This window comes from Phocoena sinus, chromosome 12 (assembly GCF_008692025.1).
Source record: "Phocoena sinus isolate mPhoSin1 chromosome 12, mPhoSin1.pri, whole genome shotgun sequence".
NCBI classification, from domain to species: Eukaryota; Metazoa; Chordata; class Mammalia; order Artiodactyla; family Phocoenidae; genus Phocoena; species Phocoena sinus.
The window spans coordinates 15,086,425-15,107,530 of NC_045774.1; the positions used below are offsets into that span (position 1 = coordinate 15,086,425).

The 21,106-nt window shown below is 44.4% G+C and overlaps 2 protein-coding genes across 11 annotated transcripts in view; both read right to left on the reverse strand.

Moving 5' to 3' along the window:
* MTHFD1L (methylenetetrahydrofolate dehydrogenase (NADP+ dependent) 1 like) overlaps positions 1 to 9,730 on the reverse strand; it is a 211,983-nt gene extending 202,253 nt beyond the window's left edge. For 4 of the 6 annotated variants that reach the window (XR_004352578.1, XM_032651641.1, XM_032651638.1 and 1 more), the window contains exons 1-4: positions 9,165 to 9,730; positions 4,948 to 5,032; positions 3,731 to 3,781; positions 3,572 to 3,625 (exon numbers count right to left, since the gene is read on the reverse strand). Coding sequence is in view for 4 of the 6 variants with exons in the window: in XM_032651641.1 (XP_032507532.1) it covers positions 3,572 to 3,625; positions 3,731 to 3,781; positions 4,948 to 5,032; positions 9,165 to 9,385 (411 nt within the window). In the remaining 2 variants the exon portion in view is untranslated. Of the gene's footprint in view, positions 1 to 1,524; positions 1,626 to 3,571; positions 3,626 to 3,730; positions 3,782 to 4,947; positions 5,033 to 5,211; positions 5,427 to 6,474; positions 8,654 to 9,164 lie in introns of those variants that run through there. The other 2 variants (XM_032651640.1, XM_032651642.1) reach the window with 2 other exon arrangements.
* Positions 9,731 to 14,425: 4,695 nt separating this feature from the next.
* The window catches only part of PLEKHG1 (pleckstrin homology and RhoGEF domain containing G1), a 237,122-nt gene continuing 230,441 nt past the window's right edge, over positions 14,426 to 21,106 (reverse strand). For all 5 annotated transcript variants that reach the window (XM_032650792.1, XM_032650793.1, XM_032650791.1 and 2 more), the window contains one exon: positions 14,426 to 17,880. In XM_032650792.1, coding sequence (XP_032506683.1) covers positions 16,952 to 17,880 — 929 coding nt within the window. In that variant the 3' untranslated portion in view covers positions 14,426 to 16,951. The remainder of the gene's footprint in view (positions 17,881 to 21,106) is intronic.

A 21,106-nucleotide genomic window follows, 5' to 3' on the forward strand; every position in this document is an offset into this window, starting at 1 on the left:
GCATTTCCAAAGGCTTATGATGGAAAACCTCTAAGCATAGACAGCTCCATTTTACAAGAAACACTAAAATAATTTGCTGTTTATGAAAAAGACCAAAGCAATTTGGGAAGCTAATATAATCGCTATTGAATGGCCAGGTATGTCTTTAAATAAGCAATGCTCTGGCCTCTCTGTTTACCTCTATTTTACGCCAGGATTTCACTTAGCAATGTTACTAGTTCATAACTAAGAGAGATTCTAGCTCGTAGATATGGATCTCACTATGAGAAGTGTTGGTTTACCATTTCTGTTTTACTATCTAGCAAAAACCATGATGGTATTTCTACCTGGTAAGAGAAGAAAAAGCTATTTGATATATTCAGAAAACTCAGAAAGAAAATTTTGTTTAATATTCATCATTCTGTCATTCATTCAACAAATGTTGAATGTTTTGAATATCTACCTTGTACCAGTTCTGAGTAAAGGAAATACAGTTGTAAAAAATATCTGCCCTCATGGAGCTTATATTCTAGTAGAGAAGACAAGACCAATAACAACAACAGGGACTTCCCTGGTGGCACAGTGGTTAAGAATCTGCCTGCCAATGCAGGGGACACAGGTTCAATCCCTGGTCCAGGAAGATCCCACCCACATGCCTCTGAGTAACTAAGCCCGTGCACCACAACTACTGAGCCCACGCTCTAGAGCCTGTGAGACACAACTACTGAGCCCGTGTGCTGCAACTACTGAAGCCCACTTGCCTAGGGCCCGTGCTCCACAGCAAGAGAAGCCATGGCAATGAGAAGCCCGTGCACCGCAACAAAGCGTAGCCCCCGCTCGCTGCAGCTAGAGAGAAAGCCCGTGCACAGCAACAAAGACCCAATGCAGCCAAAAAATAAAATAAATAAAATTACAAAAAAAATAACAATAATAATAGTATAATCTCTGAAATTGATATGGAGTGATGGCGGGTAGGGGGTGGTCAGACGGGGTGGCATCTATACATAGAGCCCAGCCAGAATGAAGTGAGGGTACTATTGTTACCTCCAACGTAGTTAGAGGTAACAACGACAACAAAATCTTAATAAATTAAGATCCTTACTCTTTTCCAACATAATAACACCATTATATAAATTCCCATTTATCAGAATTTCAAAGAAAAAGAGTAAGTGACTCCTTGTCAAAAAAATAAGCCAAGGGGAACCTAAAGGAGAAGGAAATTCAAAAAAAGAGGGGATATATGTATAAATATAGCTGACTCACTTTGCTGTACAGTATAAACGAACACAGTATTGTAAAGCAACTATACTCCAATAAGAATTTTTTAAAAATACTGTGACAAACTGGAAAAAAAAATTTGAATGAAAAAAATTAAATAAGCCAAGGGGGGAAAAAAAGTCAAGGGCTATCAATACCAGCGGCAAAACAATCTAAGAACATGCAAATTCCACTGCAGAAAATGAGTGTCCTCTGCAAAGGGAAAACACATTTCTCCGCATTCTGTTAGTACTGGTAGGACAGGTGTCAGTATTGGTAATATCTTACAATGGCAAGTGTGGTAGAAACTGTTTGCCCAATATCCAATTTCTGTTCTTTCTTAGTAATGAACTCTTAATTTTTAGCTGTGCTACGAAATGATCTTGGGCCACTTGGTATAAAGACCATATTTCTCGCCTCCCTCGCAGAAAGGCCAAACAATTAGGTTCAGGCCAGTGGAATGCAAGCAGAGCTGTGGCTTTCAGGAGAAAGACTGGGATCCTCACTTTGGTCTTTGTCCTTCCTTTTTCTTGCTGGTGATAAGAACTTGTTGAACTAAGCCCTGTGATCCTGGAAAACAGGGATGGTTAAGAAACACCCCCATCCTGTGTGGACTGCAAAGAACCACCTTCCCCATATGATTCTGACACGACCATCCAATGCTCCCTAGTCTCCAGACCCCACAAAGTTCTATTCTCTGTTCATAAATGATTTACTTGAACTGCTGGTCTCCACTGATCCATCGGCACAAAATGTCTGTTAACCAAACTTCGGGTAAGCTTCTTCCCTTCCCCCGGGTTCCTAACCTTTGACCTACCCTCGGTCTGATTGGTCAACAGCTCTACCACCACCCAACCTCCCCGGGAGAATAGGCTGGCCTCGGGGTAAAACATTCTCTAATCTGCTATCCCATCAAGCCACCCTTTCATCTCACTTTTCTCACACTGGGTTCTTTCCTCCCTATAGAAGAGAAGCCTTTTGCTTACCTCTCAAAGGTGTGTCGAGCTGACGGGCAGAGTGTGCAGTCCCTTTCCCCACCTTGCAATAATCCTTTCAGATTATGTCTCTCCTCACTGAGACTGGATTTATTTTCTCTGTGACACTGGCTGGGATGTGGATGTGATCTGTGGCGCTGAATCTGCCATCCTGGATGAGGTAGCACAACAAAGACCACAGCGCAGCAAGATCCAGGGAGCCCGAGTTCCTACCGACTCAGTGACGCCACCACACCAGCCAGGGACTGCCTACTGCTAAACTTTATTCACACACAAAACACTTCTGTGTTATTCCAGATTACTTAAGGTTTTCATCACTGCCACAGCCAGTCTGAAGAAAACCTAGCCATAGAAGGAGCAGACACCAGGATGGCCCATGGTCCAGTTTCCTAGGCCCTACTTATAGGGGTGACTGCTTCTCCCATGCTTGAGATGACACTTATGAGGACTGGTCTTCCCTGCTGGTAGAAACAACTAAAGCACATACAGTAGCAACAAAAGAACCCTATGGGGGTTTTTCTCTTTTTTTTTGTTTTTTTGTGGTACGCGGGCCTCTCACTGTTGTGGCCTCTCCCGTTGCGGAGCACAGGCTCCGGACGCGCAGGCTCAGCGGCCATGGCTCACGGGCCCAGCCGCTCCGCGGCATGTGGGATCTTCCCGGAGCACGAACCCGTGTCCTCTGCATCGGCAGGCAGACTCTCAACCACTGCGCCACCAGGGAAGCCCCCCTATGGTGGGTTTTCATCAGCTGCCCACTGAAGGATTCACACAACGTTAGCCTGAAAAATATCTTCTCCTTTATTTTATCGACAGGGCAACTGAGACCCAGAGAAACCAAAGAATGGTCCAAGCAAGGTCAAACAACCCGTCAGGACACTGCAAACCAGAACTAGTCCTCCAGACACTGATAATTTCCACTAGACGATGCTGTTGCTACAGCTGAAGAAACACAACCAAAGTCACATCATCAACAGAAACACATGGTAAGGAGAAAACAACAAGGTCATACTGAATAGCACAGGGAACTATATTCGATATGGTAATAAACCATAATGGAAAAGAATACATAAATGTCTATGTATAACTGAGTCACTTTGCTATACACCAGAAACTAATACACCATTATAAATCAACTATACTTCAATTAAAAAAAAAGGAACATAGTAAGGGACAGATAGATCAAGGAGCATCTACACTAGTGGGAAAAATGAACTATTCCCTCTGAAAGTTCAGCCCTAAGAAAAGGCTTGTTCAGTTCTGACCACAACTAAGAGATGTTAAGAGGTCTGTTAGGACTGAAGAGGAACACAAAATAAGGGTTAAGTGTGCTGCTGTATTACCTCATCTTCACTGCTATCTGCAGGAAGACAGATGTGAGCGATGTTCAGACCAGCCTGCAAAGAGAGCACAGGGCGATTCTGTCACGGAGAGAAAATGAATCTATCACCCTAAAATTAAAATGAAGTTTAAAAATCATTCAAAAAGTCAACAATCCTTACCTCCTCAGCCAAATTCTGGTTTACCTCCTGCATCAAGTTATCATCACCTGCCTTGGGAAAGGAGAGCAAGAAGGGGAATATAACAACATAAAAATACCTTGAAAAGGTACAAAACAATACAAAGACTCATTTTGTGATTATACATTATCTGACTACGGAGATGATAGGGAAATGCAGAAAAAGAATCTTATTGCTCATAAGAGGGGACTAAGGACTGGTATGTATCAACGTGTCAGTTTCTCAGGCTTTAAGATATATCACTTTTGAAAATAATACTCCTCATAGGGCGTATATAGCCACATAGGCAGCATTCCTTTCTAAGTGAGGACACCTAAGACGGGTGTTTAGGACTTGCCCTTGGGTGAAAAGCTACCAGTGAGCAAAATTCCAGGAGGCCAGGCTCTTGTTTCGTTTTTCTTTCCACTCTTCTCACTTGCTTATCTTTGTAGGGGGCGAGGAAACAGACCCCAAAGAACGCAGGCCCCAAAGTGACTTGAGCATAGCTCTCCAGTCTTGAAATTACAGCGCTGATGAAACTAGAGGCTGCTACTCTGATACATTAAGCGTGCACCAAAAACCACAGAGGCAGCTCAACTGTTGGGCTGTGTGACCTTACAGGCTTGGCTCAGCGCACCACTTCCCTGCACCTGCGTCACGTGGGCGTGCCAATAAGGGTGGCAAACAGTGCCAACTGCAGCTGGCAACGAAGGGGCCGTGGCTAGAACACAGACATGGAACTCCCAAGTCCTGCCATGCCATCCATGGCTTTTGGCCTTTCAGACTCATGGCAGGCTTGAAAAGACTGAGTAGTAAGATCACCAAATACCATGTCTCAGCAAGCATCTGTCTTCCACAGAAACAAAGTGGAAGGTTTTTTCCCATCCCACTCAAATCACATCTGATCAGCATTTATAATGGACCACATTATATCCTGTGTAATGCAACTTACATGAGCACCTACATCCTGACCTCCGGAAGCTATCCGCACCAAAAGGAGACAGACTCAGACAGAGTGGTACCTAACCTGTAATCCTGAAGAGGCAAAATGACCAGATAAAGGGGGAAATGACAACATTTCCACATGACCTTTCTCCTCCCTCTCCTAAGCCCGAGTGGGACTTCTGTGACAAGAAATGCAGCTGGTCACCTGTGTACAGTTGTCTTCTAAATTAAAAGACATCCTAAAATAGCAAGACAGAACCACATTCTTAGCTTACCTGAATAATAGCAAGAACCGGCTTAAAGGCAGGGTTTTTTCCTTGCAATAAACTCAGAACTTCTTTCGAATTCTGAATGACGTCTCTGCATTGAGAAAGAAAAACAACATAGTCAGGTCTAGGTTAATGACTAGAAAGGATGGATACAACACATTTTCTTAGAAGGTTTTCTACTCTAAATGAAACTAATTAGACAACACAAGGACAGGCTCCTCCAAGTGTGGAAAGGATGGAGGGAGGGGGAGGAGAACAATCATGAAATACCTGGCGTAGGGCTTCCCCGGTGGCGCAGTGGTTAAGAATCCGCCTGCCGATGCACGGGTCACGGGTTCAAGCCCTGGTCCGGGAAGATCCCACATGCCACGGAGCAACTAAGCCTGTGTGCCACAACTACTGAGCCTGCGCTCTAGAGCCCGCGAGCCACAGCTTCTGAGCCCGTGTGCCGCAACTACTGAGCCCGCGCGCCTAGAGCCCGTGCTCTGCAACAAGAGAAGCCACCACAATGAGAAGCCCGCACACTGCAACTAAGAGTAGCCCCTGCTCACTGCAACTAGAGAAAGCCTGTGTGCAACTAAGACCCAACGCAGCCAAAAATAAATAAATAAATACATGTATTTTTTTAAAAAATGCTGGCTCTTACAAATGAACTTATTTACAAAACAGAAACAGACCCACAGACATAGAAAACAATCTTATGGTTACCAAAGGGGAAGGGGGGGAGGGATAAATTAGGAGTTTGGGATTAACAGATACACATTACTATATATAAAATAGACAAACAACAAGGACGTACTATATAGCACAGGGAACTATATTCAGTACCTTGTAACAGCCTATAATGGAAAAGAATCTGAAAAAGATATATCTATATATCTATCTATATACACATAGACAATTATGTATAACTGATCCACTTTGCTGTACACCTGGAACACAACATTGTAAATCAACTATATTTCAATAAAAATTTTTAATTAAAAAATATTAAATAAAAAATTAAAAAAAGAAAGTTGGCTCTTTTTCCTCTCACAATAATAGACAAAAGGCTTAGCCAAGGCAGTACCCAAGCTTCAGTGCTTAAGACCACCTCTAAGTATCATCTCTTGTCTCCATCAGGGTCTTGCATGCACAACAGCTTTCAAAAAATGCAAGGGGAACTTCCAGCCAGATCCCATCAGCAATAAATGGCCATGAGCAAAGGGACAAGGCAGAATGGCCAGGGGCAAAACTCCTCCCAGTTTTAGAGAAGAATTTGACGAATGTAACTGGCAGGCACTGCTCTTGTATGTGGATGAGGAGAGAAGGGTGCTCAGAAAACGTTTAAAGGCTTCAAAACTCAACCAGGATGAGCCTTCCCACAGTCAGCTGGGCTAGAAGACATAGAGTAAAATGGGCATGCAGCTGTCTACAACCCAGGAAGGTTTTGGTTTGTTTTTAAACACTTGGGATAAAGCAACTTGATTCCCAGTGAAACAATTGTATTGTTGTGTTGATAAACCAGACTATATGTGAAAGTTCACAAATCACCTTATAAACGAGCAAGAATCTTCTGTCCAACAACATGCGGCTGAGGCCCACATGCCGTATGCAGGTTCTCTGCCTTTCTTGGCTGCGAATTTGGGCCATACTGGGTCCTCATTTCTGGCTACTGTGGGAAGGCACTGGAGTGCGGGTCCCAAGTGGTTCTTGGCAATGTGTATATGGGTCATCTGGAAAGCTTGGTAAAGAGATAGGCTTTGTGACTCAGCCCAGAAAGTCGGACTCCCTAAGTCTGGGTGGGGCCTGGGAATGTGTGTCTTCAACAAGGAGTCTGGGTGGCCCTGAAGCACTCAGGGGAAGTCAGGCCTCTGGTTGACTAGCGTGGGCAATTCACTGAGCCACTAAGGAACCCGTTTCCTCATCTGTAGAGCAGGTGTACTACAAGGACTCTACCTTCGTTCTTATAATTGTACAGTGTTCTTCTGTGCCTCAAAGCTATACCTGAATGCTAAAAACACTCCTTCCAAAAGCAATTTTCCCAGAAACACTTGTAGCACCTACCCCTCAATAGAATGAAGGGCACACGACTGTAGAAGCTGACACCTGTCACCAACTCTGCTCATAAAGTTGGCTAATTCCCCTACAACCTGTCACATGTGTGACGTTTCATTCTCTGGGGTTATTCCTTATTCTTCCATCATTCTTACATTGCCAAGCAAAGCAAGCAAGGAGTTATCAGGCTCAAGAAGTCTAGAAAGTAGCATAGATGTTTCTCATCAGAGATTTTTCTGCCCTGGGTGAGAAAAGTTGCCTCCTCAACTTCTAGTTGGAAGGTGACTTCTGCATCCTATACTGTCTTTGGACCCTTACCCTGAAACCAAATCCCCCTAATACCTCTTATCCAGTTTATGATTAATCTCTCTATCCAAAACTTTATCCCTTTTCTTGTCCCCTTAATCCTGTGCTAAATGAGCAATAATCAACCAGAGTCAGATGACTAAAATTGCTGTTGTTGGTAACATCGTTAATATACTAAAATTGCTATCATAGATATCTTCACTAACTACAAACTCAGGCTGTTTCTCCAGGGCAAAATGATCTAACAGACCTCTGGCCAAGGACCACCCGGCTAGAGAAGCATAAACCAGAGACATCCCGACTGCCGAAACCACAATTAAGACATGTTGGACTTCCCTGGTGGTCCAGCAGTTGACTCCCCGCTCCCAACGCAGAGGGCACCAGTTCGACCCCTGGTCGGGGAAGATCCCACATGCCCCGTGGCTCGGCAAACAAACAAAAAAACCCCAAAACCTCTATCTCAAAGACCAAGTTGGAGTGGAGTGGATCTGAGGCGTTCCTTACTCCCCTGCTTGGTACCCTGCAACAAACACTGTACCTGCCTACGTCACAACCCGGTGTCAGTAGACTGGGTGTGCTGCACATCTGGCGAGGATACCCCAGTTCGGTTTGGTTAACAACCCCTTAAGATGAGCTCAGCTGTACACTGCTTAAAATCTAATGACCGGAAGAGACCTAACCGCGACGTCCGGAGAGAAGACAAGGTAAACTGAAGAGTCCTTGAAGTCATAGGCCACATCATGAAGCGCCTTGGAAACAGAGGGAGTAAAAAGGTAAATTCATTTTCAGAATGAAGGCTAGGAGGAAAACAGAAGAGGATGTCAGCGGATGGACGTGAAGAGCTCGCTCCGTAACATGGCATCCTGGAACTAGAAATTCTAGTTAGGGAAGGGAAGAAAGGGCTTTCCCGCGACCCCCAGGCATGTCCGGAGCGCTTCACTCAGACAAGGCTCTACTTCCTCTCGCTCCCACCGAAGGGCTAGGAGAAGCGGCTAGGGTGTGTGTGGGGATCAAGGGGGGTGGGTACGGGGGTGGAGGGGGACCCGCGAACGTCTCCGGTGGGGACAGCGGAAGGCCGGCCCGGGGCTCCCAGGCAGAGTTCGCCTCTCGCTCGGGAGAGAACTTTGGAAATAAGGCTGAGCTGGGGATTCCGTGCCCAACGTGCAGCGATGCTGGGAACGAGACGGCCCCGACTTCTCCGGCCGCCCTCCGCGCGTCACTGGGTGGGCCGGGCCGCAGCCTTCCCACGCGCAGGAGGCTGCGGCGTTTGGGAAGCGCAGACCTCACCGCAGTCATTGTACGCCGCCCGCACCCAGCGTCCCGAAGGCGGAGCCCCTGCGCAGAGGGGCGCCGATCGCTGGGCCCGGGGCGCCCCCGCCGCAGCCCCGCGGGCCCGCAGCGCCCCGGCCCCCACCCCGGATCCGACCAGTAGGCGGGCGGCCGGGCTGGCGCGGCGGGAGCGGACGCCCCCCCCGCCTCGGGGCTCCAGCCCTCGCCGCGCCGCCCCTTTCCTGCCCAGGCCGCGCCCGGCATCAGAGCAGGCGGCGGGAGGTGCACGTGGAGCGAGGCGCGCGGTCTGAGCTGCGCAGCACCCGCCGCGGATGCCCACGCCCTCCCGACCCCCGCCCCTCCGACCTGCGCCGGCCCCAAGAGTCTCCGTCCTCCGGCGCGGCCAGCCCACCCTCCCGGTGCCCGCGCTGTCCCCCACCAGCTGCCGTCACCCCTAAAAGTTGGCACCAAACACTCGCGACCCCGTGCTCAGCGAAGCCCCCACGGAGGCCCCCGGGGCCCGGCCGAGACTCGAGAGCTCCGGCCCCCCCATCTCCTGGGTCTCCCCCGGCCGCCGGGGACTTGGGCGGCGGCGAGCGCCGGACACTCACCGGACGATCGAGTTCCGCGCTGGGGGCGCCCGGCTGCCCGGGCCCCGGCTGCTCCCGGCCTGGGTGTCCCGCAGCCGCCGCTGCCCGAGCAGGCCCTCCCCGCCGCCACATCCGCCGCCCCCGCCGCTGCTGGCGAGACAAAGCTCTCGGAGGCGGCGCGGCGGGCCGGGGGGCTGCAGGCGGCCGAGCTGGCGCAGGACGAGCGGCAGGCGCGCGCTCATGGCGGGGCGCGGGCGGCGCAGCGGGGACGTGGCGAGGCGGCGAAAGCGGGAGGCCGCGGGTTCTCCCGCGACGCGGAGATGCGGCGGCTGAGCTCAGAGACGCAGTGGCTCACGTCCCTCCTGGGGGTGACGGGGCAGGCGCCAGGCGGGAGAACCGGACCCGGCCGGTAACGGGCCAGCGGCAGGAAGGTCCTGGCTATTCTTCCTCAACGGAGAGGAGCCTCTAGGGGGCACTGCGCTCAGTGGCCGTGACGTTGGGAAGGTGGGCGCCTGTGGGGCGCGGGGCTGCTGTTCGAGTTGCCTGGACGTCAGAGACGGGCACTTTCTGGCACTTGCGAACACAGACTCGAAATTTGTCTAGGTTAAAAATCAGAGGAGGGTGGGGCGTGAGCTTGGGGCTCCCTTCCTGCCCTGAGACAGTACCTTCTTGCTCCGCCTAGAATGCCAATAACATCCTGCCCTCGGGTGGCAGTTTGCTTCCTGGAAGGGCAATTGGTTTAGGGTTTGCTTATGGCTGGGGGCAGGGGAAATAGAGGGACTGGAGGTTAGAGCTGATAGGTACAGGGTTGTTTTCTGAGGTGATGAAAATGAAATGCTTAACTGTTTATGGAGGAGCACCAGAGAAAACACCAGAGGATCTGATGCTGGAGCTGAGTGTGTTTTTCAAATATATATACTGTTTATTTATAATGTATATAGAGAAAAGCATAAAGTAAAAAATAAAATCACCCACAATACTATTGCCAAGTCATAACTGTTAATTTTGATCTCTTAATTTTATTTTAACTTGTATTACAAGATTGTGACCATATTATATATATAGGTCTCTTCTTCACTTGCTATATCTGTTTTCATGAAATTGGGAAGGGATAGTACTCGAAATCATGACTTATAGTGGCTATATATTATAACCTAATCTATATTGTGGATAGACCATAATTTATTTTACCTTTTCCTGATGTTGTTTGTATTGTTTCCAGTTTGGTGTGAGAAATAACATTCTTTCATTCGCTTGTTCAGTAGCTGTGTGTTGAAGGCTTTCTGTGTGCTGGGGGAGGGATAGGAAGGTCAGTTGGGGCCACACCTGTGGTGGCAATATTTACCTGTAACCATTTGCAGAAGCAGTTCTCAGAAAATTTATAACTGCTAAAAATGTTAAGTGGAGAAGAAATAGCACAGGGAAGTGGAGAATAAACAACACAGCCACAACTTCATATAAAAAGGCAACCCTTCCGATCATACTGAATTGCACGGAAAAGTGTGGCATTTTTGTGAATTGCATGGCTCAGCATGGCACAGCAGGCCCCAAAGAAGACACATTCAACACTTCATGAACTATTCTGTATGGAAGAAAGGTTTGAATAGAAAAGAGCAAGTTTAAAACTGTACACCTAAGCTAAATTGATTAGGAAGGGTGAGCCACCAAAACTAATTTGTTACTGGAATCCATAATATGGAAATGACTCAGGCCATATAGATGTGCTGCAAAGCCATCTTGAAGAAGGCACTTTGGAGGCTGTTTTCAGTCGTCACCAAAAGCTTATGGCAATCCACACCTTTAAAGCGATACTCTCTTTTAATTAGATCTCACATTAAAGTATAATAGGGAATTCCCTGGCGGTCCAGTGGTTAGGAATTGGCGCTTTCACTGCCGAAGCGGAGCCTGGGTTCAATCCCTGGTTGGGGAACTAAGATCCCCGCAAGCTGTGCAGCAGCGCCAAAAAAAAAAGTATAATAAAGTTCACCTAGAAGCCATGTGGATTTTTTGTTTTCTGTTTTTCTTAAGTGAATTAACATACTTTCTAATCTTAAAAAATTTTAGGTGTTGACGCTGATGGTCAACAATGGTCTGTCCCATTATGATATGATTAACTGCGATCTTATATGTAATTTTAAGGAATCACTTTAAGGTCTAGGACAGCAAATGCCTGTGCTGATCAAGCCAGTTAAAGTATTTTACTCAACCTGTTCAGGTCCTCACGTGGATGACCGTGGAGGCCTCTGTCCTCTGCTCACCTTCAACTCCCTCTTGGGCCCCACCCTGAAGTCATTCCAGATGAGAGCTATTTGGGTTCTTACACACTCATAATACACACTTGTAGGAGAGGATAGGAAAGGGAGAAAGATTTATGGAAGAAAACTTCAGGATCTTTCATATTCCCAGGTTTGTTTCATGGGGAAGTGTCAGGATCTCATTTGGAGATAGATATGTCTGAATCTGTTTATCCCAAACTCAAATATATATTGGTTTACTTAGGAAAAGTCAACTACCCTGGGAGGAAAGGGCTCTCTTGTGTTGAAGCCCTTAAAAATGCACTAACTCACATTCTTTCCCTAGTGGATGTAAATAATTTCAGTGCACTTTGAGATGACATTTGGACATAGGTCAAAGAAAGTTTGTTTCCAGAAAAAGGAATATATATATATATCTGAAGTTAATATGATATTTATAGGTATATAGAGAGAGTGAGAGTGCATTTGCTCTATACTAGCCTCTATGCTAGGCATGTGGTGAAGGAATCAACTTTGAACAAGACAGACACAAGCTCGGGTGTCAGGGTGTCAGAGTGTCAGAGTTTACTGTGCAGAACTGAATAGTAGAACACAGGCATGTTGATGGAAAGCTATAAAGCCTAAAGGTTCAGAGAGTTGTAAGTGTTAAGAAACACCTTCCTAGACCTGGAGAGTCACAAGAAGCTTCCAACAGATCAATTGGAACCTAAAGGATGATGACGTTGACCTTTTCTGACTTCAATCAACTAAAGCTTGGACGCTGTTGACCTTTGCCCCAATTCTATGCTGAATTCTCTTGCTCAAGCCCCTTCATGAATATGCATGTACCCTTAGCTTAAACACTTCCCCAACTTTGCTGTTAGGGGAGACACTGCTTTGCGTAAGATCCCTGGTGTTCTCCTTACTTGTTGCAAGTAATAAATCCTTCTCAGGACCTTTGGCATGGTTGTGTCTTTTAGCTTGACACCCACCAAGAGGGGAACCCAATTTTGGGGTAACAATGTGATTGTTCTGAGACACTCTCTATGGGTTTCCTGCATTTTGCATCTCTTCCTGTCTTGTATCAATCGGTCTTGTTTCGGGCTAGTGTCCAAAGGGTATTTGCATAACAAACGACCTTGGAAAATAGAGAGTGTTTCCCTCCAGGGCAGAGGGCAGATATGTTTGCTGCCCACAGTGTAAAGATAATGCCTCCCTCCAGGGTCAAAGATTGGGCAGGTTTGCCAGTAGCTCTTTAAGATAAAAGATTCCTAAATCCATTATTCCTCAGCTGTGAAACCCACCCACTGTGTGCCTGTAGCACATACTTGGGATGCTCTGCAGGCCCCCGGGGGCCTGCAGAAGCAAGGGAGACCAACGCTTTCCCGCTGCCTATCCTGCCGGGAGTGATCATGACCTCTGATACAAAGGCAAGCTAACTCGTTAGCGTGCAAGCTGAGTAAAATCCCAGACCCTCCACAGTTCTTAATAGTGATTTTTGAGCTGAGTGTTGCGGACCTGGCAGGTTTTCTCCTGGATCGTAGTGGGAGGGTCACGCAGGCAAAGGGAGCAGCTCCTGTAAAGGCAGAGACAGATTTGGAGGACTTTGTAGAAGATTGGATTGTTTTGTGTCTAGAAATATTATGCTGGCTAAGATATGGGAGGATGGAGGTGCACAAGTCTGAAAATGGGGAAAACTGGCAAGACAAACAGGTAGGAAGCTAGCGCGACAAACGTCATCTCTTATGTTCGGGGCCTCAGGTAGTTGTGGCTTCAGGCTAATCTTTACCATTGAAAGAGAACTGGGAGTCCTTACAACTGATAAGGACTTTGCTGTTTTTACTTCTCTTGCCTAATAACAGTTTATTCTTTTGTTTCCCTTGAGATCATTAAGTACTGAGACCTGTTCAAGGAAAGCGTTTTGGCCAGGCTGAGCTCCCAGAATGGCTTAGGCCCAAAATGGCTTCCTCGCCTGTTTCTTTCTCCAGGGATCTGCTACCCTATTGGCTTACAGGATGATTTTCACCTTTAAATTCCATCCTCAGATCTCGGAGTCACCTCATCAGAAGCCAGCCCCAAACAGGCTAGATCTAATTTTTTTTTTTTAAAGGCGGAAGTCTGGATTTTCATGTTAAACCTTTTTAAAACTGTATAAACCAGATTCAGGCTCTGGGCCACCAGTTTACAGCCTCTGATTTAACTAGTCTATACAAGAAGGAATCTGCTTACCCATGGTCTTGTGATGCTTATATGGAGAGCCATACCTTGCCATACAAACAATAGAATATTTGGGGGCTTGTGTTTGCCCCGTAGAGCGGATAATTTACTTACTATCCAAGCCCTGTTCTTTTACGTTTGAGCTGAATAGACATGGTTTTAGAACGAATGAAGTGGAACTGCTTGCTTCCCTTCCTTTCCTATCGTATGATGCATTGTGAATAAGCTATTGTCTGGAAAAATCAAGCTTTGTTCTTTTTCACAGATGCACAAAGTGAGCTTTGCCCATGGGCTTGCACCACCAGAGTAAAGTGGGCAGGTTTGTCTTTTGGCACCAAAAAAACTTCAGCATTCTGGGCTCTTCCCCTCCACCTCACCTGACTTTAACCCCACAGCTGCAAGTCAGACTACTCTATGACCTCACACCATCAAAACCAGTTACCTGGAAAGGCACTCGGTCTAAGGGGAATTTCAGAGAAGGGTGTGATAATCCCAGGCTAAATTCAATATTTGAAAAGTAATCAAAAGATACAGAAAATGGTCCGTCACAAGGCCACTGAAACATGGTATATCATCACTACCCTGAACCATTTTCTTTTTTTTTTTTTTTGGGCCATGCTGCTCAGCTTGTGGGATTTTAGTTTTCTGACCAGGGATTGAAACTGTGCACCCTGCAGTGGAAGCTCTGAGTCCACTGGTCTAACCACTGGACCACCAGGGAATTCTACCCTGAACCATTTTCTGCACAGCTCATAAGGCAAAGTATTATAACTGAGTATAGTTCAGAAAAATCTTGATCTTTCTCGAATTAACACATTAATTCACACTGTATTTTACTTTGTACTTTACAAACTTTATTAAATAATGAGAATTACTAACTTTCATTATCATATATACAGTATTTAAACTATGTTTTCCTAGAGGCATGGTTTTTTGTTTGTTTGTTTTTCTGGGGGTTTTTTTTTGCACAAAGAATAGAGTAGGTGAAAAGTGAACTTATAAAAAAAAAAAATTGAACCTTCAGTACAGAGACCTAGTAAGAACTTGACATCCGTTTAAGTACATATAACTCTTTTCCCCCAATTATATACATCCCTACCCCACCTCCCGAAGAAACTATTTTAAACAAAAGCACTCATTGAATAACTTTGAGGGGAAATACGAACTTGATTTTATATATATACACACAGATCTCAAAATCTGTATCCTGGCTGACAGAACGGATGTATAGAACTGCAGATTTGTCCTAGAACCTAAAGACAACCATACAGACATTTTATACAGTACGACAGCAGCCTCCGTGCAGCGGGGCGTGTTCCTACAAGTGACATCAAAGTCGTGCAAGAGGACATTGGTGTGGAGAATTAATAATTTCTGAGAGGAAGACACCACAGCAACATGGATAATACAGAATTTGGGTCTTACAAACCAAAAAGCAGAGAAGTGGGAAACTGCATTCCCGGGACAAGAAAAGTCAGGTAACTTTGTTTTGTAAACGCCCTTACAAATACCTCTAGCAAGTCAGAGAATCTATACTCAGTTACGGCGCTTCTCTTTTCTGATACTGCTTATTCTTGAAAACTCATAACATGTTTAAAGGAGGGCAGTGAAAGAAGGAATGGTTCCAGAACAATGCTCGTCAATATGGACTTTGTTTTCTAAGCTACAAGAAGAAAGTACAGTATGGAGAAAGAAGAAAATTAGGTTATTTTTTGTTACTTAAAAAGGAAAACGAATGCCTTAGGTACCTGTGTATAAAATAAGGATGGTCACATTTTATGTTTTTAAGAAAAAGAGGCATAGCACTTAAAGAGAGAAAAAGAATTATGGTAGATGTCACTGATTCAAATCAATATCATTGCTTATCTTTAAATGAAAAGCCCAGATCCCCTTTCCCTACACAGATTATCATATCGTTTAAGATGAAAACTGAGAGGGTGGGGAAGAGGCCACAGAATGTAAAATGGCTTAAAGTGAGAATGCGAAAGCCACTGTTTGAGAAAACATACTTGTTACATTGATTGGAGTCTTCAATAAAATATTTGTATAAAGTGGCAATAAATCTGCCTTCATTTTTCTCTTTAGCTTCTTTAATTTTGTGTTTTACTCACAAGGTCTTGCTTTTGTTTTTGTTTCCTTCCATAAAGAGTTGTATTAGTACATAATATCACAATGAACCACTATTTAAAGAGCATAATTACAACTTAAAAGATGTGATTAGTCAGAATTTAGTAACCAAGGATTCTGCTCTTCTATATGCCCCCAAACAATGAGAAAAGACCCCCATATTATGTCTGGATTAGAAAATAAATTTCACTACAGTCAATAAAATTCTCAAGGCTGAGACCAGGTCATTTGGCTGAGTATAAAATTCATGAAAGGACATCTGAAAAACTGCTCTGGGAAGAGTAGCTTTAAAGCGCTTTGCTTTATTTTAGTTTATGGTTTACTTCGTGATGATTAGAAACAGGCACAAAAAGTAGTGAAGGGTTTTATCTTCTCCCCATCCCCAACTGTCATATAATGAGATAATCAAGTTGTACCCAGATGTCAACCCATCTTTTCTAATAAGTCAATTTGCATTTTCTTGCACTTGGTTTTAAACCGTTAAGGGAATCATTCATTTAATCCCATGAAATGTAAAATAAGTGACGGAGCAGCACATTCTCCAGGCCTTGTTCAGGAAGACAGGGAAGGATTTTTACTTACAGAAAATTGGTCATGATACATTCTAATTTCCAATAGTTACATATTTTCTGCCTTATAATGAACTAGATGCAGGAATGCCAGCATAGAAACCCTAAAATGGGCACCTAGACAATACTCCAATTAGAGATCCCCCGTTTAAGTTATTCTAGGGTCTTGGCACAAATTTAACAAAAATGTCAGAGGTAAGCATAATCCTTTAAACAGCTTTAGTTTCCTTTCTTTTTAAAAAACGTGAAAAGTCCTCCTTGCTGCCTTTGAGTCCTAGTATACCTGTGGCTTCTGGATAATAGGAAATGATTATTGCATTTCTTAAAGTCTGGGCACTAACTGTCAGGATATGGGAAAAAATACCATGGCCATCATGTTTAAAAAAAAAAAAAAAAAGCCTAAAATTTTCAAATAAGATTGACTTACATGAAACACGAAGACCATCAACATCAGAAAACACAGTGTTAGATGCTAACATTTGCTACAGTACAATCCTGGCTGGATCGCCAGCTGTTTCAAAAAGTTGTGCTGTTAAAGAAAGTATACTTTACATCTCTGGTTATTACAAAACTGTTCTAATCTGGTACATACAAAACATCTCAGTATCTCTAATTCATGAGCACAGTAAGAAGTTAATTCAGGCAGCTACTCTTAAGAACCTTAGGCAAAGCTGCTTGAACTAAGACACTGGAATTTTTCCCTTAGAGATTGGACAATATTTTGCTGATTGGGAGGTGGCCCCTTCCAGAGATAGTCATTCAATTTATCAGAATCATTGTATGATGTCAGATATGGTCCAAGTTTGCTGCTTATTGGCTCATCTTCTTCTGACTTGATCTCCACATAGTCATCTTCATCTCCTTCAGTCTCTTTGAAATTGGAAAAATAGTTCTGGGTAGCTATTTGGGCACTTAAAGGTAAATTTCTATTTACTACCAGAACTTTCTGTGAGTCCTGGAGTGTGAGATCTGAGTGTTTTTCAGTGCCCTGTTGACCTGAGTCAACAATACCTGGCACCAAATCCTGGTGACTCTCCCACCTTGAACTTCTGTGTAAAGACAGCAGCTGTTTCTTTCCCATTTCACTAGGGTAGTTGATGGAGTCCGCGGACTTGTTTATCAGGATGGAGGAAGATGACTGGGACCTGTTATAAGGCTGAGATTTAGCACTGATTCCTTTCCGTCCCAGAGAGTTGTAAAGATGGCCCTGACAGGAGTTCTCTTTGTTGGGCTGGCTGACCACCACACTGTGTCTCTGCACGGAGCCCAGCAGAGGCTCAGCGATTTGGAGAGAAGGCACGGAGCAAGCTGCAGACAGTTGTCTTGGGGTACTTTTCGTATTGATCTCTAAAGTGGGATATTTTGACTTCAAGTCTTGCTCTGGCCGGGGACAGAAATCTGCTAACTCTCCATTACTATAGGTTGAATGCAAAAGCCAATCCTCGCTACCATGTTGGGTGTGGGAAGGTGATGCAGAGCTGAGGTTGGAGGAGTCTTGAGGGCTGGCCCAGCCATCCTTCTGAGTCTTAAAGGGGGTTTCTCTGAATACGATCTGGTCATACAGTTGGGAATATTCAGCAATCCTGGCACCTGGAAGGCAAATATTAAAATGATAAATATATACAGGATCATTTCTACATGCAAAGATTTAAAAAACAAGAACGTTCTAGCAACATATTAAAAAAATTTAAACAGTAGAGAGGACTTTTAGGTTAAGTTTGAGGATAAGAAATCATCAAATACTAAGCAACACAAACTAATAAAATCATCCCGTTTAATAAAAAAGCCACCTAAAACTTCATTTGATCTAATTCTGGATTATTTTATTTATTTCAACAGCAGGTCCACAAGCGTTCCCTGTTTGTAATGACAATTTCTAGTGTTCTTTACAAGCATGGAATAGTGTGCCAGTGCTAAAAACAGGCAACATAAAAATAAGAGTCAGCACTTAAACCCTGGTCAATGAAAAATAACTCAAGTAGTCATTAAAAGAAGCATGACCACAATCCACCCTGCAATGGCTACCCCTGCCTCACCAGTCTTGATTGCTCTCAGACAAGTACTCCCAGCAGAGTCTGCTCCCGGTGGCTGTTCCTGCACTTCTTGTTTCCAGGCAGCCCTCCACTGCCACTGTCTCGGGATGTTGACAGGAGGTCCTCCCTTCAAAACCACATGTACTGACTGATCCTTACATCCTTTCCTATCACCGAGAAGCCAGGCACTGAAATCTATGCTTCCAAGACATTAAGAATGAACCATCCTGTGCACACAATCCATAATCTAATGCTCTCTAGTACTGGTTGCAGAACAGGGTTTTACCGTTATTTCCACGAAAGCTATTGCCACTTCAAATTAAGCTATGAGGCCACTATCCTCTCTACTTCACTTCTGAGTACAGACATCTCTAAAGGCATTAACAGAACCATGATATAGATACAGAGATTTCTCTTGGGTCAGGAATGATTAAAAAGAGAGAGCCCAGAGATGTCAATTTCAAGAGCCGTGTCCCCCCACCTCCCAATCCAGGTACCCACATGACCACCCTAGAATCAAAGAATTCCATGAATCCTATAAATCACTCAGACCGCATCTACGCAGTCTCTATAGAGGGCATCTATTCTATATATGATGACCAGCAAGTGACATTATAATTTTTTCCTCTTTATATTTTTAGTAACCTGTTGTTAGTAAATTATTCCTTGAATTTAAACTAAATATTTAGTTGAGTTTCTGCTGTTTCTTTCAAGTTTGCCTTCTATGGGGACAGAAAACAATGTGCTGTTGTTCTGTGTGCCCTTTAACCGCAACCGCCTCCGATTACTTGCCCCTTAGTCCCCGGAATCAGAATAAATAGTGTTTATCTTCTCATTATAGATCCTACATTCATTCAGGGCCTTCAGACTTTCAAGTCCAAATTCCTTGGAAGGACAGAGATTATTAGTTTAGAATTTGTAGTAACAAAAACTTGAGCTATTACTCCTTAAAGGGCATAGTAAAGACTCTCAATACCAATTAAGATTTGGTAACCCCTTAAGAGACTGAAAGTCTACATGGACACCAAGGCGCCCTTGTTAGCCACCTTGAAATATACAACGTTTCGTTAACTATGAAACCCAACCAATGTTAGCTGGACCTTTAGGCTTGTCTTTGGTTAGCAGTCCCACCTCAAAGTCAAGACGGTTCTTCCCAAGCCATTCTCACCTACACTGTGGCTCTGAGCCTGATCCCCCAGCTGAATCAGGAAGGCTTTGAACTTCTACAAACTTCCAAGAAAATGACAATTTGAGAGAAAGCAGTGAGAGCTAATCAAAAAAAATTCAGTTAAACTATTGCAGCATCAAAATTTAACTGTGAAGTCTTGTAAGAACAAATAGCTCTTGACTTTGGAACATGGTGGCCCAGATCATCTGAAACCATGTATTATCCAAAATAGCCATAGTATTTCTCATGCCTTTTTCTTCTTTATCACACTCTCTTCTTCTTCCTTTGCTTAATCAAATCCTATTTACCTCTCAAGACCCTCTATAAGCTTTATCACTTCTATGAATCCTTTTCTAATTGATTTCTCTGAAGTCTTACATGCACCATAATACTTAGCTATTGGTTGTGTACGCATGCTCGTGCTGCTAGTTATTGTATCTAAGCTGGTTTATTATTCCATCTAGTCCATGAGCTTTTAATCTTGGAGAACAATCCCCACAGAAAACCAAGCACAGCTCTAGGCAGAAATTGGTCTCAAGAACCACTTAATTACCCAGATAATTTTTGGACAGCCTCCATTTATTCTAAACATAGTGTTAAGAATAAATGTGCTCTAAGACTGTACCACTGAGAGTGGAAAGGCAGTGTACAATTTGGGCATAGCAGGAAGTGGGGAAGCAGGAAGACAGCCTTTAGTAAAATGCTATGTAAACATATATATTATAGACAACTCATAATGGGCACAGTTTATCTTTGGATAATAAAAAGTTGTCCATTTATAAATTTGGAATAGAAAGTACCTCACAAGTAGACGCTATACTGTGCCGATCTAAGTTTTTAGTTTTTTGGTCTCAGCTTGACCTTCTAAGAGAGTCTATAACTTGCTTGATGCCAACATGAACATGAGACAAGCTTCCAGAGCAATGGCTGTTATTAACTAGATACCCTTAGTCAGATGTACAGGAAACAGCCAGCCCAAGATGACACTTCTAGCCTAAAAAGCTTAGTATTAGTCAGCTGGATCAAAATTCCCCCTCATTCTTAGTTCTGGCATTCATAGTCCTTATAGAACGTGTACATTATCATGATGTGACAACGTCAGGGCTATCTCTGGTTTATTCCTCTTTTGTAAGTTTAGAAGGTAGAATTCTTATCATTCCAGATAAAAATTTGAAGTGATCCTTGTTGAGAGAAGTATGAACTATACTGTTTTCAAGACAGAGATTAAAATCCACATTTCTGATGTTGCCTGTGATGTAGCACAGAGCATAAAATGTTATCTTGCCTTCCCTACTTTACACAAGGAGGAAAGTTCCTCAAGCCTGTATGGAGTTTTCTCCCACAGCGAACATCACCAAAAAAACAAAGAGTGTGGGGGGGACCCCAAAGGCTTCCTTGGCCTCAAAGACTGTCAGGAGTGAGGCATAATGGGACAAGATGGCCGGCATGACGCAACAGGCTCCAAAAGGTGGGAGGGGCTAGACCTGGTTGGGTGATTTACAGGCGGAAGTCTGGCCCAGGGCCTGTAGACCCCCGCTGGAGCGTTCAATAAAGGTGCTGGAGAGTTTCAGCAGGTGAATAGGGCGCCCCTCCTTCCGCACAACACCGAGAGCAA